Consider the following 16479-nt stretch of genomic DNA (forward strand, 5'->3'; position numbering starts at 1 on the left):
CTTTTCAGTACAAAGTTATCAAAAAAAGGTCGGATTTTGTGTATAGGATCATGGTTTGGTTGACCCCTTCGTACATAATTGTCGTTGTTATTTACGTGAAGCATAAAGTAAATTGACCTAAATCTGTCTCTTTTCATGATTTTTGCAGGTAAGGAGGAATCTAGCATTAGGTCATTGCTCCAATAGTCCGTAATATTTGGTTTGTGTACAAGGCACATGTGAATAATTATAGCAAAAAACTGGTACATCTCATGTAGCTTCACAGCAGACCAATTGGCCCAAAGCGACCTGGAAGTTATTTTATTTTGCATCCGTAATTTGCAAATTGTTGCTGCAGCGTAGCGGTTTGTTTCTGTCTTTATATTTTTGATGACATTTGCGTCAATAAAGACGCTCCAACAGTCAAATTCAGTGCTTTCGGCGCTCAAAGGTGCCAAGACATTACTTACGCCTTCAAAGAGCGGTAATTGTTGTAGGACATCGTCATTTACCCATTCAACAACGTTGTTTTGGGACTGCTGTTGTTGTATTCTGCCTCTGCCTTTTTGAATGGGAGCTTCACACTCTTCTAATACGTCTGATGGCTCATTTTCATTTTCGGACCACTCGTTGTTATCTTCGAAATAAATGACATAAGTCAGTGAAACTGCCGAGATTATAATTGTGATTCGTAAACACAATGACTGACCATTATAATTACCATCTATTTCAGAAGAACTATTTTCAGTTTGAAATCCATCATCGTCAATTTCAGATCCAGATTCTTCCAGCAGCCTCAGAATTTCCTCTTCAGTCAAACTGTCCCCCATTTTACGACAAACGTTTGCGATAAAGACAACTACATAAGCACACTGCAAGAGTGAATGCGCGGGAATTGTTTTGGCGCCTTTTTTGAGTGACATAGCGCTTAGAGGATGCAGGAACACCAACTAGCGGTCGTCCGATGTACTACAAGACCGAAACACTCAACTCCAGATGTCACTGCACGGATATAATGCGCCGCAACCTGAAATAATAATCGAGAAGGCGGCGCTCGGAGAATCTCCGAGCGCCGACTGTTACGGCAATAAATGCGCGCTCGTAGTTTCTACGGGCAACGACCGGAATGTGTTAACTGTATAGAGACTGTTGAGGGGGAAACAAAAGAATCACAAAACTGACTTACAGTAGATCTCTGCGTTACAACAACAACATATAGTTTTCAATTATCTAAATTAGGGATAGCAAGGAACATAAATTGGATGTAAAATGATATTGCTATTTTCAAAGATTTTGCCATTTACAATTTTAAGAAACTGCAAAACGCAGATATCTGTCCAACACCTACAACCAATTTTCTACCACTGCCATATGTGTCTGTTCGTGAACAAGGCTTTTCCTCTTGCAAATCACTAGTTGTGTCCACATTTCGACAATAATTTGAGTCCCAAAAAGATTATTCTTAACTATACGCTTTGGCACACTTTGATGGTACCTTACAAAATTCTATCCAATAAATAACAAGATCATGCTTGAAATGCAAAGTGTCCACCATCTTACCAAGGTATCTTTGCTAAGTTTCCTTACTGAGAAAGCTGGGTTCCATGACAACAAAACAATAAAACTACAGAAAATTTATAAACCCAAGTACATGCATTTCTGGAAAAAAAAATCCTTTTGCCCTCAATATTCCTGTTAAGTCATCTTTAATTTTTCAACTACATCTTTCAACAATTTTTTTTGTTAATTTCTGCCACAGTTTTCCCTGATAGTGCAGTCTACAACGGTAACCAAATTCGACCTCCATTGGGAACAATTCTGTGTTAATGGACTTCTCCAAAAGCACACTTTCAAAAACTATGTTTTGTTTGGCGCCTATTATGCGATTAGGCCACAGCAGCTTTCTCCTACTTATATTCACTTTTTTAATATATTTCAGCAGCAGATTTATAATGTGTGCATTATTCTTGTGAATTTGGCTGCACACAAACTGACAGCTACATTGCGCCTTTAGATTATGCGCTATACAATGGAGAGCAATTAATTGCCGTGTGCAATAACCTGAAACCAATAATTTCTTCATGTATGGGTCCACAGCCTCAGCATACTGCCTAAATGATAGAACCATTTTGACTACCACAGGCTGTCAGTTTTATTTATTTAATGCATCAAGCACATAAATTACATTACTGGCCAGTTTCGGCCTTAGGCCATTATCAAATGTATGATATTGGTGATGTGTGTGCCACATTTAAAAATCTTTGTCCTCTTGTAACAGGAAACAAACATTTTTAAATGTGACCCACAGATCAACAAGATCACACATCCGATGATTCCCCAAGGTCAAAACTGGCCAGTAATGTAATTTATATGCTTTGTGCATTAAAGGAAGAAAACTGACAGGCTACAGTGGTTAAAATGGTTACATGATTTAGAACTTGAGACTAGTTGCACACAGTTGGTCCTGTCAGTGGGTTTTCAGTCTAAGACATACACCCCAGTCAAAATAATTAGGACATTAAACGTGATATTACAAATTATGTAGACACAAACTCCTGCACCCAAATGAAGTTATGGCTTTAGATACCAGAATAATACACTACAATATATAGATACCACACTTCTGTAATTCTTGTCTATGGCAGTTTTTGTACGATTTAAATAACTCAGAAGCAGGTGAAACAAACATTACCTTTGTGGTTTGTGGTATGTATTTTGCAATATTCAATTCTGGTGGGATGCAATCAGTACCTTTACTGCGTGATAACAATGAAGATGTTACTGATGCCAGTGCCACTAAGCAGAGTTACTAAAAGGTAGGAGAAAGTTATTGGGGAAATAAACTGGACTGTAAAAATAACTTTTTTACATCTTTAATGAGGTGGGTTCTTGAGGTAGTACATAATTAAAAAAAAAAAAAAAAAAATACCCACACAAGTTTAAAAGTAATTTTTGAAATAAAGTGTTGTTTATATTAAGTAGCTAGCCCGTAGGTAGTATTTTTACTTATACTATGCAAACATAAAAACATTTTTAAAAATTTCTCAATCAGTTTCTCAATCTTAATAAGTTAAAGAAGAATAATGAAGTTCCGACCGACTCTGCATCAGATTCTCCTGAAGCTGATTCCTTGCTGACTACTGGGTTCCTTTCCATTTTGCTTTTCTTGGACTGTTCAGTATGAGTTTTTCCTTGGGATCAACAGACTTAGATCATGTTCCTGCACTATTTATCACCTTCTTATAGGAGAGGTAGGTTAGTTTTGCAGCTCTCTCTGATGTGAGTCTGTTTCTTTTTTTAATGTGGATCCATCCAAAAGTGCTGAAGGGACACACTGTAGCAGCAAATGTAACAGGTGCACCCAGAATTCTTATGACAACTTCTGCCAATTCAATAGTTCCTCTTAAACCTCACCACCACACCAAAGGATTTACACAATGATTTTTATCTCCCTGAGAGTGAGGACCCACTCCTTCCCACACAAATTGCCTGGGTCAAATTCCTTGTTTGTCCCTATAATCAGCCAAGCCCTCTCTAACCTGAGTAAGGTGGATAGAAGAGATACCAAATTCATTTATAGCTCTGAATTTAAATAGACTGAGTTTTCTTCTGGAGATTGCAGTGAAGGGGATGGTAGTTTCTCACTCAACATTTCATCTACTAATTGCAATAATAGCAATAGCATTGATATTTACTGAGAATAACTGGACTTAGAGTAAAAAAGTTTATCCATAATGATTTTAATTACAGATGCCAGATGTGTCATGTACCAGCTTCGATTCCGTGAATAGCTAATTCTCTAGGAATTGACTAATATTGGAATCGAACAATTCCTGTTCCTTGAGCATTGATTCTTTGTTATTAATTCTTTTTTTATGTTAGTGTTCTCATTTTATTTTGACAGTAGTGTAGTCATACAACAGTAGATAAAGACAGGAGCAGAATGGAAAACTAAAGTCTGTCTCAGATTTTGAGATGTCGCTACACCCAACAATAAAGTTTTTTTTTACTCAAAGCAGTTTAATATTTAAGAATACATTTATCATGCCAGCTATTTAATACATTCAATAACAATTTTGTTATCAATAATCGTTCTTTAGTAATATGCCCAGCCCACATCACTAAGCAGGATTTTAGAACACATACTATGTTCAAACATTATGAATTACCTCAAATGAAATGATTTATTGACACATAGCGCAAAATAGGGAATGGAGTGCCACTGGTCAGACATGTGAATTGGGGTGGTAATAATTAAAACAAAGACTTTTTTGCTGCAACAGAATATTCACATGAAATTTCAGTCACCAGCTTTCTCCTCAGTGTGTGAAAATATTTTGTTGGCACCCATCTACATAGTAAGAAATGATCATTATAATAAAATAAATCCGTGCTCACACAGAAATATTTAAGTGTTCATTTTTCCTGTGCACTGTTTGAGAGTGGAAGGGTAGAGAAATAGTTTGAAGGTGGTTCGATGAACCCTCTGCCAGCCACTTAATTGTGAATTGCAGAGCAATGATGTAGATGTAGATGATTTCCCTGCTCCTCAGAAGCAGTCTACAGCTCTGGAAATGCAGTGTCCAAGAGTAGAATAAGAAAGGTTGGAGTATGCAATTAATATTGATAGAAATAATTCTGTGAGGGGGAACAAACAGCAGCTCATACATTTAAAAATGTGCATGAAGATATGGACACTAGTCCATATCTCAATCTTATTTCCACAGTAAGTTAAATTGTTTAATATTGGAGGATTTTGTCTTCTATAAAGTTTTCTCATACAAGCAAAGTCAATGAACAGAAAGTAACAATCCATCTACTGATATGAATTCTATACAAAACTGAGCCACTCCCACATAATTTGCTACAAGTAAACCAATCTACTAACATTGAGCCCTCTTCCTCAACTGTTTAATTTTGTAAAGTTCTATATACACTACGGCTTTTCAACAGTAATGTTATTCCAAACAAAGAAAATATCTTTAGCTGCAAACAGTACACAATGCCCACAAATAAAACATGCACATAATAGAAAGAGAAAGAGAAAGAGAAAGAGAGAGAGAGAGACTAAATACCTGTAAAGTGAGGTGGCAGAACTGCAATCCACTTCAGACTACTCTCCTTCAAAACATCATACATTCTTTGGTGATCAGCATTTAATGCATGGAAGATTGCTGGCACTTTTTCTGGCTCATAAAACAAAAATGCTGTAATAAAGATAAATAGTTTATTAAATGTACATTACAATACAATATATGATCTCAGTTAATGGAAAGGATTACTGCACACGTGAGGTAGGAAAAATTTAGTATCACATTGACTTAAACAAATTGCACCTTTTAGCAAGAAACTGAGATCACAGCAGCTGTTCAAGGTGACCAGTTCCAGTCTCAGAGCATACATTACAATATAATCCATTGAAAGACGATAACTATGAGTTTAAAGACATTTGAGCCCTTTGATTGGACATTTTCCTTATGCTCAGCTGTGTAATAATTTTTCCAACAGAATTCTTCAACATGTGTATTAAAAAAAAAAAAAAAACACACACACACACACACACACAAGTGATTATTGATTAATTTGTTCCATCGTGATCCAAAACAGTCTCCCAACATTCTCCTGTGCAAGGAATTCTTTGTCGAGAACCTGTATCTGTTCTTTGTGTCTTGAACACCCAGGACCTCTTAAGTTTCTTTGCATGACAATAAACTATTTTCAGTACCAAAGAAGAAAAACTTTTATCTGTACATCTGTTCAGCTTTCTAGGCACTATATCCTGCTGCTTCATACAATAAAAACATGTCTAACAGCTCCTGTAAATATTAATGCTTGGTCTTCAACAACCAATCATGGCCTGTAAACAGTGAAAATTCCATCATTTGGTAGTTTTTTGAGGCAGGTGCATCGGCATCAACACTGACATCAATGCAGCAAGGAGCTGTTATGGAACGCAAACACTTTGCAAACAAGTACCTTGCTTGTATTGCTCATTGCCTATATTGCTGACAAATTCTGAAATTTTTGTTTCTGAGCATTGGTTCTTTTCAGAAGATTCAGTTTAGGACCTTGAGGATATGATACAGTACAATGAAAAATTGATAATAAAAACAACTGAAAACAATAAAAGTAGAAGAAAACAAAACAGAAACTTGGGTTAAGTATTCCATGAGTTCTTTAAATGCTTCCATATTTCAAGAGGTAATCACAAACACCAACAGATAATTATGAAAGTGATAAGGCATGGTGAGGTGTAACAACCCATTCAAGGTTTAATGAAAGGGAAGGTGCTGGGAAACTATGGAATTGGTTAAATACAATGGTAAAGTTTTTCAAAATGAGCTTGCAAAAACAACTTATAGAATGTTTGTAAAATAACCCGATTTCTGAAAATGCTGTAATTATTTTCCTTCAGAAGAAGAGGAACAGGAGGAGACTAATTATAGACCCATCAGCGCACTCTCCACAATTTACAAAGTAATAACTAAAATTATCATCAACCATCCAAAAACATTGGTTTTATCAGATAAAGGGACAAGCTGGCTTTAGAAGTAGATACAGTACACGGAGACATTTGCATGTCATTATCAAAATTATATTCAGATCAATTATATTACTCACAATTTGTGTGGAATTCACATATTTTGACTTCACTGAAACAAAATTTACTGGCTTCAAGAATCAGTGCCTACTGATTCAACCTACAATAGCTATGCAGAAAATAACCTCAGTTTTCATGTAGTACTGGGAGGAATGGAAAAGTCACAACACTGAATCATGCAATAAATCAGTGTGCATAGAACTGTGACAGCAAGAAAACCATATTGCTTCTTGTCTGCTTACAGAAGCCATTCAAAATAAGTTGGGTTGGGTTGTTTGGGGGAAGAGACCAAACAGCGAGGTCATTGGTCTCATTGGATTAGGGAAGGATGGGGAAGGAAGTCGGCCGTGCCCTTTCAAAGGAAACATCCTGGCATTTGTCTGGAGCGATTTAGGGAAATCACGGGTAACCTAAATCAGGATGGCTGGACGCGGGATTGAACCGTCGTCCTCCCAAATGCGAGTCCAGTGTGCTAACCACTGTACCACCTCGCTCGGTCAAAATAAGTGCTGCAAGTGAAAATACCACCAAGTGTGACATATGTTCTATAATAATATTTAGTGGCAAAAAAAAAAATCAGAACTGCTGAAATTCCTTGAGAAATTTGAGCCATACACTGAATAAATCTGATGAGCGAAAGCGTGTGTAAAGTGTGTTGTTTGTTTAAAGTGAAAGTAGAAATGTTTGTTGAAATAATAGAAGCAACTGGCCATCTGTGGTTAGCAAGCAACTGATGCATAAAATTGACAAAAAGTCAAATTTCACAATATCTCATTTGTGAGACAACTTTCCAAGGATTTCTTGCATGAAATCATGGCTAAATAATTAGGTTCTGTGCTTGTTGGATTCTGAAACCCTTTTCAGAGAACCATAAAACCCAATGAATGATTGCTTCTTTGGACAAGCATTGTTGTTGTTAAGTCTGAAGATCAGTCTGACTAAAACTCTCCAAGCCAGTGTATCCTGTGCAAGTCTCAAACTCTGTGATCTGCAACCATCTGAACCTGTAAGGAGTAGTGATGTCTTGGTTCCCCCCTACAATTTTTACTCCCTACATTTTCCTAGATAATTGAACTTCCGAAACAGACCATCATACTTCCATAATTCACTGTTTACATTAACCATAGCTGCCAATTTTATGTTTTGAGGGGTCTTTATAACTTAAGTACAGTATCCATAGTTAAAAAAAAGTCATTTCTGCTGACATTTTATTACATCTTAACTGCTTCTGTTTTCTTCTGTATGAGGAATAGAATAAGACAAATGAAAATAATTTGTTGATTTAGCAGGTCAGACAGAGGGCTACTTTGCTTACCTGAAATAAAGAATGAAATGTTACCAAAGAGTAAGCAAACAAATAGATTGGTCCCAAGCGTAATAAACACAGTAAATATTTACAATAGACTTGGAAATAAAAACTTCTCTGTTACTCAGTTTAAAAAATTAATAATAATTATATAATAATAATTTGTTGAACAGCTAATAGGTGTTGATATCAACGCCACATTGTACACACAGTTCAATGGGCTGAGTTTCCTAGCATACTAGCCCTTTAAATCAATTTTCTCTTTAGTTACAGTTACTATGAACTAATCAAATCAATCTATAAGCTACAAATAACTCAGTCCTGTTATTGGCTAAGAAATCAAATCTGAGTACTCTGACACAACATTTCCTTGCTTGAAACCATCCCCATCCTAGCTGTAGACTTGGGTTGGCCTAAATCCCTTCATGGTTGTGCAGTTTATCAACATTTAATCCTCACACCTTACACAGTGTCAGTATTAACTGCTACCTTTCATTTACGTGAAACAACTTTAGTGAGGTGTGTAATCCCTTGTCATAAATAGCCTGATTTTTCACAATATCATAAAAATGCCTGATTGCTACTCACCATATGGTGGAGATGTTGAGTCACAGATAGGCGCAACAAAGGGACCATTACACAACTAAACTTTCAGCCAAAAGTCTTTCTTCCGAATCAGACAACATAAACACACACATTTACACAAATGCGGCTCACACATGCATGACCTCTGTCTCTGGCTGCTGAGGCCAGACTGCTGTGTAGCAATATAACCTTTTCATAATGCTGTGATTATTCTATCCTGGATTTTCTGTTGTTTGGTATAGCCTGATTTTTCTTGTATGATATATTGCAACTACTATGAAGTCATTTTTCAATCAGTGTTTTGGTGGACCTAGCAGGAATCACATTCTTACGCATAATCATTTAATGATTTGCAAAACTCTCTAGTGACATCTGCAAACTCACAGTCATCACATTGAAAATAAAAATTCCTCTCTTGGATTGTCATTCAGTTGCCTTAGTGTTGTCATAAAACCAACAGATTCTTCCACAAGCAATGAACGAATGTGTCTAATGCTCTCTGGTGCACTTCGAACAACTGAACGTGATTCTCACATTCATCTGCACCAATTTCATGTGTCTGAACATTGATACTTCAAATTCTATCTGTAAACTGTTCGAAGAAGACTACAAACCCGTTCTTTCTAGAATCTGATTGAATTTGTACGCTTAGATCTACGGACAACTGCACTAGTGAACTCATTTGGAAGTTTCTGTTCAGTGCTAGTGAAATCTTACGTGACTACCTTTACTTTCAGTTTTGCAATCGCGCTGATCCACAGTCTTATGTGTATACAAGATGAGAGAAATTTCTGACTTTTGGTGGATTGGGGCATTTGGGTAACTCAGTGGTAACAGACGAAAATTCATGCAAGGCCAGTATTCAAACCCAGATTTCTCTCTTTATGTGAGCTCTTGCCTTAACCACTTCGAATATCCGATCCAAATCTCTATATGCCCTGTCCATTATTCCTCTACGCTCACTGCCCTACTGTATTCCCACAAGAGGTCGGACACTGTTGTGCACCTACACTGAAAGATGGCTATTCTGTCAGATGCATACATTATATAGGTACGCAATGTCCACACTACTCTGTACTGTGCAGCATATGGAGATTTGAGTCAAATGGGAGACGTACTCAGATAGCTGAAGCAGTTAAGGTGACTACTTTTGCAACACACATTGTGTGTTTTTTTCCATTTGGACTACTGTTACAAAATGAGTCATTTTAGCACAATTAAAAAAGTATTACAGAAACAAAACTCGTTTATTGTATTTCTCTCACCTTGGATCACACAAATACTATCATACGTCATAACTGGTTTTGACTCCTTAGAGTGTCATATCCAGATTGTTTGAATATGTACACTACCTGATCAAAGGTATTCATACACTTATTACTGGACATTAATATAGGGCGTCTTCATACTTCATCTTTATGACTGCTCGAATTCTGCTAAGGATACTTGCAATGGGGTGTGTGAAGGTCTGTGGAGCAATGGCAGCCCATTATTTCTCAAGTACCAATAACATAGAAGGTAGGATTCTGGGGTCTGGAGCAAAGTCAGCATTCTAACTCATCCAAAGGTCTTCCATTGGTTTAAGTTTGGGACTCTGGGAAGGCCAGTCCATTTCAGTAACATTACTGCCCACAAAACATTGTCTCACAGATAGGGGGAACTGTCTTGCTGCTACAGTCAGTCATCATCCCTGAAATGTCCCTCTACTGTATACTGTACACACTGCTGTAAAATGTTCTCATATCCTTCCACTGAGTGCAATAAGGGGGCTACACCATAACCAGAAAAAAAACACCACCATTCCATAAAATCACTTCCTCCACACAATACCCGCAATTGCAAGGCATGTTCTCCAGGCATTCACCAAGGCCAAACCCTTCCACCGGACTGCCACAAGATATAGAGTGATTCATCACACCACATCACTCTGCTGCAGTGGTCCACTGTCCGGGGGCATTGCTGTTTACACCACCACAAGCCTGACCTGGCATCACCTACAGAAATGAGTAGCTTCAGAGGAGCTGCTCAAACACTGTACGCCATTCTTTTTAACTCCCTACACACAGTCATTGTGCTAGCTGAACTCTGGCAGCACTTTGGAACTCATGAGTGATTCCTTCTGCTGATTTCATGTGAGTTTTTACAGCCACCCTCCACAATGCTCGACAGTCCTTTTCTGTCAATACACGAGGTCAGCCTTGGCTTGGTTTAGTTGTGGTTGTTCCTTTGTGTTTCCACTTTGCAGTTACATCTCCAATAGTCGACTTGGCAGCTTTAGAAGGGCTGAAATGTTCTTGGTGGATCTGTTACTCAGGTGACATCCAATGACTAGTTGAAGTTTGAGTCACGGAGCTCTCCTGACTGACCCATTCCATTGTTATTCATTCTCTGCTGACAACATAATATTCCCCACCACTTGTTATACTGACGGGTTCAACTGTTGTGACATCTAGTAGTCAATTCTGTATTATATTGGAGTATCCAAATACTTTTGGTTAGACAGTGTATGTGACACACTGAAATCATCTCACGGTGACTTTCTAAGAAGTTAAAAATGTTTATGATAACATATGTGTGATCCAGGCCTGAAAAAAAATTTAAAGAAATTTGTTTGCAAGACAGTCACTGTTTTTCCCTTAAAAAGCATGCCTATTTTGTATATATTACAAATCCATCATTTCCTTTCATTGTACACACACAATTTAGATAAGTCTTCCTGGAATCCAGTGTCTGATGTCTGTGTCAGACGTCCCTGCTTCCTTGTTTCAAATGATATTAATATCCACTACTTTGTTGTCTTTCCATCATGAACTCAGTAAAGATGTCATATGTTTCTGCATTGCTGCACCATATCAGGATGTAGGATTTCCGGTTGCTGCCACTACTTCTGTACTGGAGTATCCTCTGCCAAGGACACAGTAGTTTTAACTAGCCAAACACTGAATTGGATCTTTATGTAGCAGCAATATGCAAAATCATCTCTGTTAAAAAAAAAGTTATGTTAGTACCCATGTGATGCCAACAAATCATTACTGCTTCCATTGCCACAGCTTAGATAATTACTGGCTTTTGAAGACCCCCTTACATGAACTAGGAAAGACTTCCATGTTATTTGTTTGGCAATTAAATGAAGACAGTTTCTACTGAAGGCTTTTCACATGTTATTGAAGCTCTGATTGTCCACCACAGTTAATATTGGTTGCAAATCTTTAGTCCTTAATTTCATCAATCACTGAAGCTTACAGATGTAGACATTCACGTATCCCTGCCATGTGCTCTAACTGTACCAAAGATAAACACTTTCAAGAAATGTATCGCAAATTGCGAAAATGATTATACATCAGGTATACGAAAGTGTAGTGACACATGAAAATTTGTGGTGAGCTGGAACGTAGTAGATTTTCCACTTAACACGAGTGGATATCTTAACCACTTTGACTATCTGTGCATGTGCCTCAGATACCAACCCAAACTTCCATATGTCAAAGTGTCCATATTCTGTGCTCACACACCTTTCATATGATTCCTGCACGGGGAGGGGCAATGTTTTTCTCATCATGTTTGCCTCGCTGGGCATGTAAAACGAAATTGCAAATGTCTGTATTTCACAGTGTCAGAATAGTACAATACAATGTCATCCAGACATGCATGCGTGTTAGAAGGACCAGACACTGACAACAATCTACAGGTGTATTAAACTGAAGAAATATATTCACAAATTGCAAATATGATTATACATCAGCTGTATACATGTTCAGTGACACATGAAAATTTGTGATTGACTGGGACGAAATGTCTAGCTAACCAACAGAGCTTTAGTGCCTGTAAATCGCTCTGGTATACACGTTTTCACTTGACTTGTAATGGAGAGAAAGAGAAAAAGAATTCAAGTTTGCTGACAATTCTATATTTATTGTCAAAATTTGTTTGGATATAGGATGTCTGTGTCAAGGAAAATTCGTTAATCCTGTAAAGTGTCCTGATTATGTCCTAGAATGTATGTTGCATTACATGATCTTGTACACAAGATTTTTATAATGCAGAATTCATAGCATTGTTTTCCTCATTTCATATAGCACATCATCCCACAACTGGGGCTTTTCTATTTTCCTACAAAGCTTTACACTGACTTTAGTCATGACCATAGCAACAGTGTGTCCTGACTATGGCTCTTTCTTACAAGGCAAATATAGGCACTCTGTAGAACTCCTTTTTGTTTCAAGCTGAAATTGTGAATCATGTTTCATAGTCTATGACATACCCAAGTAACAAAAATTCACCCTCAACTTTGTAGCAAGTAACCATTTGGAGCAAACTGCCACAGTTGTTCATGGTCATAAACTAAAACAAAAAGACATCAATGAAGCACAAATTCTGACAGGAGTATAAGTATTTTGGCAATACCAACAATGTGTCAAGTTTACTGAAAGGTGATTTACTTTCCAACAAATTCCAGCAATAGCATATGCATGCTATTAACTTGCAAGTGTCACTGCAATGATCACAAACTATAATGTGGTATGCTAGACTCTTTAACGTATTATGATGATAATTACACTGTCCGAAGACTGATCGGGCTTGAATTCATACCCATGTCCTGGTGAACACTCAATAACACGGTGAACATCTAAGTGTTTTTGTCAAAGAAAATTCAATAACTCTGCTTCATATAAACATACTTTACTTTTAAAAATACTCAAACTGCTGGATATAAAAGGACAACTGCATTTCCACTAGGATTCCCCGTAATACAATTATTTGCCTAACTTACAGTTACTTCCATAACTGTTTCAAAAATACAAAGTGTAATCTTTGTACACATACAACATGCAGCACTTTTGAATTGTCTACTAACCTGTACTGTATACAACAGATTATATATATCTGTTGTTCTCCCCAGACACCTCCAAACTGTCACACTGATGAATTTACAGATTGTGAATGCTGTATGTAAATGTTTTTACTTTAATATTGCAATGTGCTGCAATTAAGTTTCAAAACTTTTTCAAAAATATAGTAATCTAAAAATAACGTTTTTCCTTCTGCATGATGACATGTACACTGCTCAAATAAAATTTATTTGGATATTCACTATACATATAAATTTTATTTGAGCAGTGTACATTTCATCATTTATTTGGATATTCACTATACCCTCCCCCCATGAACCATGGACCTTGCCGTTGGTGGGGAGGCTTGCGTGCCTCAGCGATACAGATAGCTGTACCGTAGGTGCAACCACAACGGAGGGGTATCTGTTGAGAGGCCAGACAAACATGTGGTACCTGAAGAGGGGCAGCAGCCTTTTCAGTAGTTGCAAGGGGAACAGTCTGGATGATTGACTGATCTGGCCTTGTAACAATAACCAAAACGGCCTTGCTGAGCTGGTATTGCGAAAGGCTGAAAGCAAGGGGAAACTACGGCCGTAATTTTTCCCGAGGGCATGCAGCTTTACTGTATGATTAAATGATGATGGCGTCCTCTTGGGTAAAATATTCCGGAGGTAAAATAGTCCCCCATTCGGATCTCCGGGCGGGGACTACTCAAGAGGATGTCGTTATCAGGAGAAAGAAAACTGGCGTTCTACGGATCGGAGCGTGGAATGTCAGATCACTTAATGGGGCAGGTAGGTTAGAAAATGTAAAAAGGGAAATGGATTGGTTAAAGTTCGATATAGTGGGAATTAGTGAAGTTCGGTGGCAGGAGGAACAAGACTTCTGGTCAGGTGACTACAGGGTTATAAACACAAAATCAAATAGGGGTAATGCAGGAGTAGGTTTAATAATGAATAGGAAAATAGGAATGCGGGTAAGCTACTACAAACAGCATAGTGAACGCATTACTGAGGCCAAGATAGATACGAAGCCCACACCTACTACAGTAGTACAAGTTTATACACCAACTAGCTCTGCAGATGACGAACAAATTGAAGAAATGTATGATGAGATAAAAGAAATTATTCAGATAGTGAAGGGTGACGAAAATTTAATAGTCATGGGTGACTGGAATTCGATAGTAGGAAAAGGGAGAGAAGGAAACGTAGTGGGTGAATATGGATTGAGGGAGAGAAATGAAATAGGAAGCCGTCTGGTAGAATTTTGCACAGAGCATAACTTAATCATAGCTAACACTTGGTTTAAGAATCATGAAAGAAGGTTGTATACATGGAAGAACCCTGGAGATACTAAAAGGTATCAGATAGATTATATAATGGTAAGACAGAGATTTAGGAACCAGGTTTTAAATTGTAAGACATTTCCAGGGGCAGATGTGGACTCTGACCACAATCTATTGGTTATGAACAGTAGATTAAAACTGAAGAAACTGCAAAAAGGTGAGAACTTAAGGAGATGGGACCTGGACAAACTGAAAGAACCAGAGGTTGTACAGAGTTTCAGGGAGAGCATAAGGGAACAATTGACAGGAATGGGGGAAAGAAATACAGTAGAAGAAGAATGGGTAGCTTTGAGGGATGAAGTAGTGGAGGCAGCAGAGGATCAAGTAGGTAAAAAGACAAGGGCTAGTAGAAATCCTTGGGTAACAGAAGAAATATTGAATTTAATTGATGAAAGGAGAAAATATAAAAATGCAGTAAATGAAGCAAGCAAAAAGGAATACAAACGTCTCAAAAATGAGATTGACAGGAAGTGCAAAATGGCTAAGCAGGGATGGCTACAGGACAAATGTAAGGATGTAGAGGCTTATCTCACTAGAGGTAAGATAGATACTACCTACAGGAAAATTAAAGAGATCTTTGGAGATAAGAGAACCACTTGTATGAACATCCAGAGTTCAGATGGAAACCCAGTTCTAAGCAAAGAAGGGAAAGCAGAAAGGTGGAAGGAGTATATAGAAGGTCTATACAAGGGCGATGTACTTGAGGGCAATATTATGGAAATGGAAGAGGATGTAGATGAAGATGAAATGGGAGATACGATACTGCGTGAAGAGTTTGACAGAGCACTGAAAGACCTGAGTCGAAACAAGGCCCCCGGAGTAGACAACATTCCATTGGAACTACTGACGGCCTTAGGAGAGCCAGTCCTGACAAAACTCTACCATCTGGTGAGCAAGATGTATGAAACAGGCGAAATACTCTCAGACTTCAAGAAGAATATAATAATTCCAATCCCAAAGAAAGCAGGTGTTGACAGATGTGAAAATTACCGAACAGTCAGTTTAATAAGCCACAGCTGCAAAATACTAACACGAATTCTTTACAGACAAATGGAAAAACTGGTAGAAGCCGACCTCGGGGAAGAGGAGTTTGGATTCCGTAGAAATAGTGGAACACGTGAGGCAATACTGACCTTACGACTTATCTTAGAAGAAAGATTAAGGAAAGGCAAACCTACGTTTCTAGCATTTGTAGACTTAGAGAAAGCTTTTGACAATGTTGACTGGAATACTCTCTTTCAAATTCTGAAGGTCGCAAGGGTAAAATACAGAGAGTGAAAAGCAATTTACAATTTGTACAGAAACCAGATGGCAGTTATAAGAGTCGAGGGACATGAAAGGGAAGCAGTGGTTGGGAAGGGAGTGAGACAGGGTTGTAGCCTCTCCCCGATGTTATTCAATCTCTATATTGAGCAAGCAGTGAAGGAAACAAAAGAAAAATTCGGAGTAGGTATTAAAATCCATGGAGAAGAAATAAAAACTTTGAGGTTCGCCGATGACATTGTAATTCTGTCAGAGACAGCAAAGGACTTGGAAGAGCAGTTGAACGGAATGGATACCGTCTTGAAAGGAGGATATAAGATGAACATCAACAAAAGCAAAACGAGGTAATGGAATGTAGTCAAATTAAGTCGGGTGATGCTGAGGGAATTAGATTAGGAAATGAGACACTTAAAGTAGTAAAGGAGTTTTGCTATTTGGGGAGCAAAATAACTGATGATGGTCGAAGTAGAGAGGATATAAAATGTAGACTGGCAATGGCAAGGAAAGCGTTTCTGAAGAAGAGAAATTTGTTAACACCGAGTATAGATTTAAGTGTCAGGAAGTCATT

The 16479-nt window shown here is 37.8% G+C and overlaps 1 protein-coding gene across 1 annotated transcript in view; it reads right to left on the reverse strand.

The window, feature by feature from the left end:
* Nucleotides 1-16479, reverse strand: part of LOC126479740 (flavin reductase (NADPH)) — a 65199-nt gene that overhangs the window by 17235 nt on the left and 31485 nt on the right. The window contains exon 4 of the mRNA XM_050103811.1: nt 5055-5186. Within this exon, the coding sequence (XP_049959768.1) occupies nt 5055-5186 (132 nt within the window). The remainder of the gene's footprint in view (nt 1-5054; nt 5187-16479) is intronic.

The sequence above is a fragment of the Schistocerca serialis genome, chromosome 1 (assembly GCF_023864345.2).
Source record: "Schistocerca serialis cubense isolate TAMUIC-IGC-003099 chromosome 1, iqSchSeri2.2, whole genome shotgun sequence".
NCBI classification, from domain to species: domain Eukaryota; kingdom Metazoa; phylum Arthropoda; class Insecta; order Orthoptera; family Acrididae; genus Schistocerca; species Schistocerca serialis.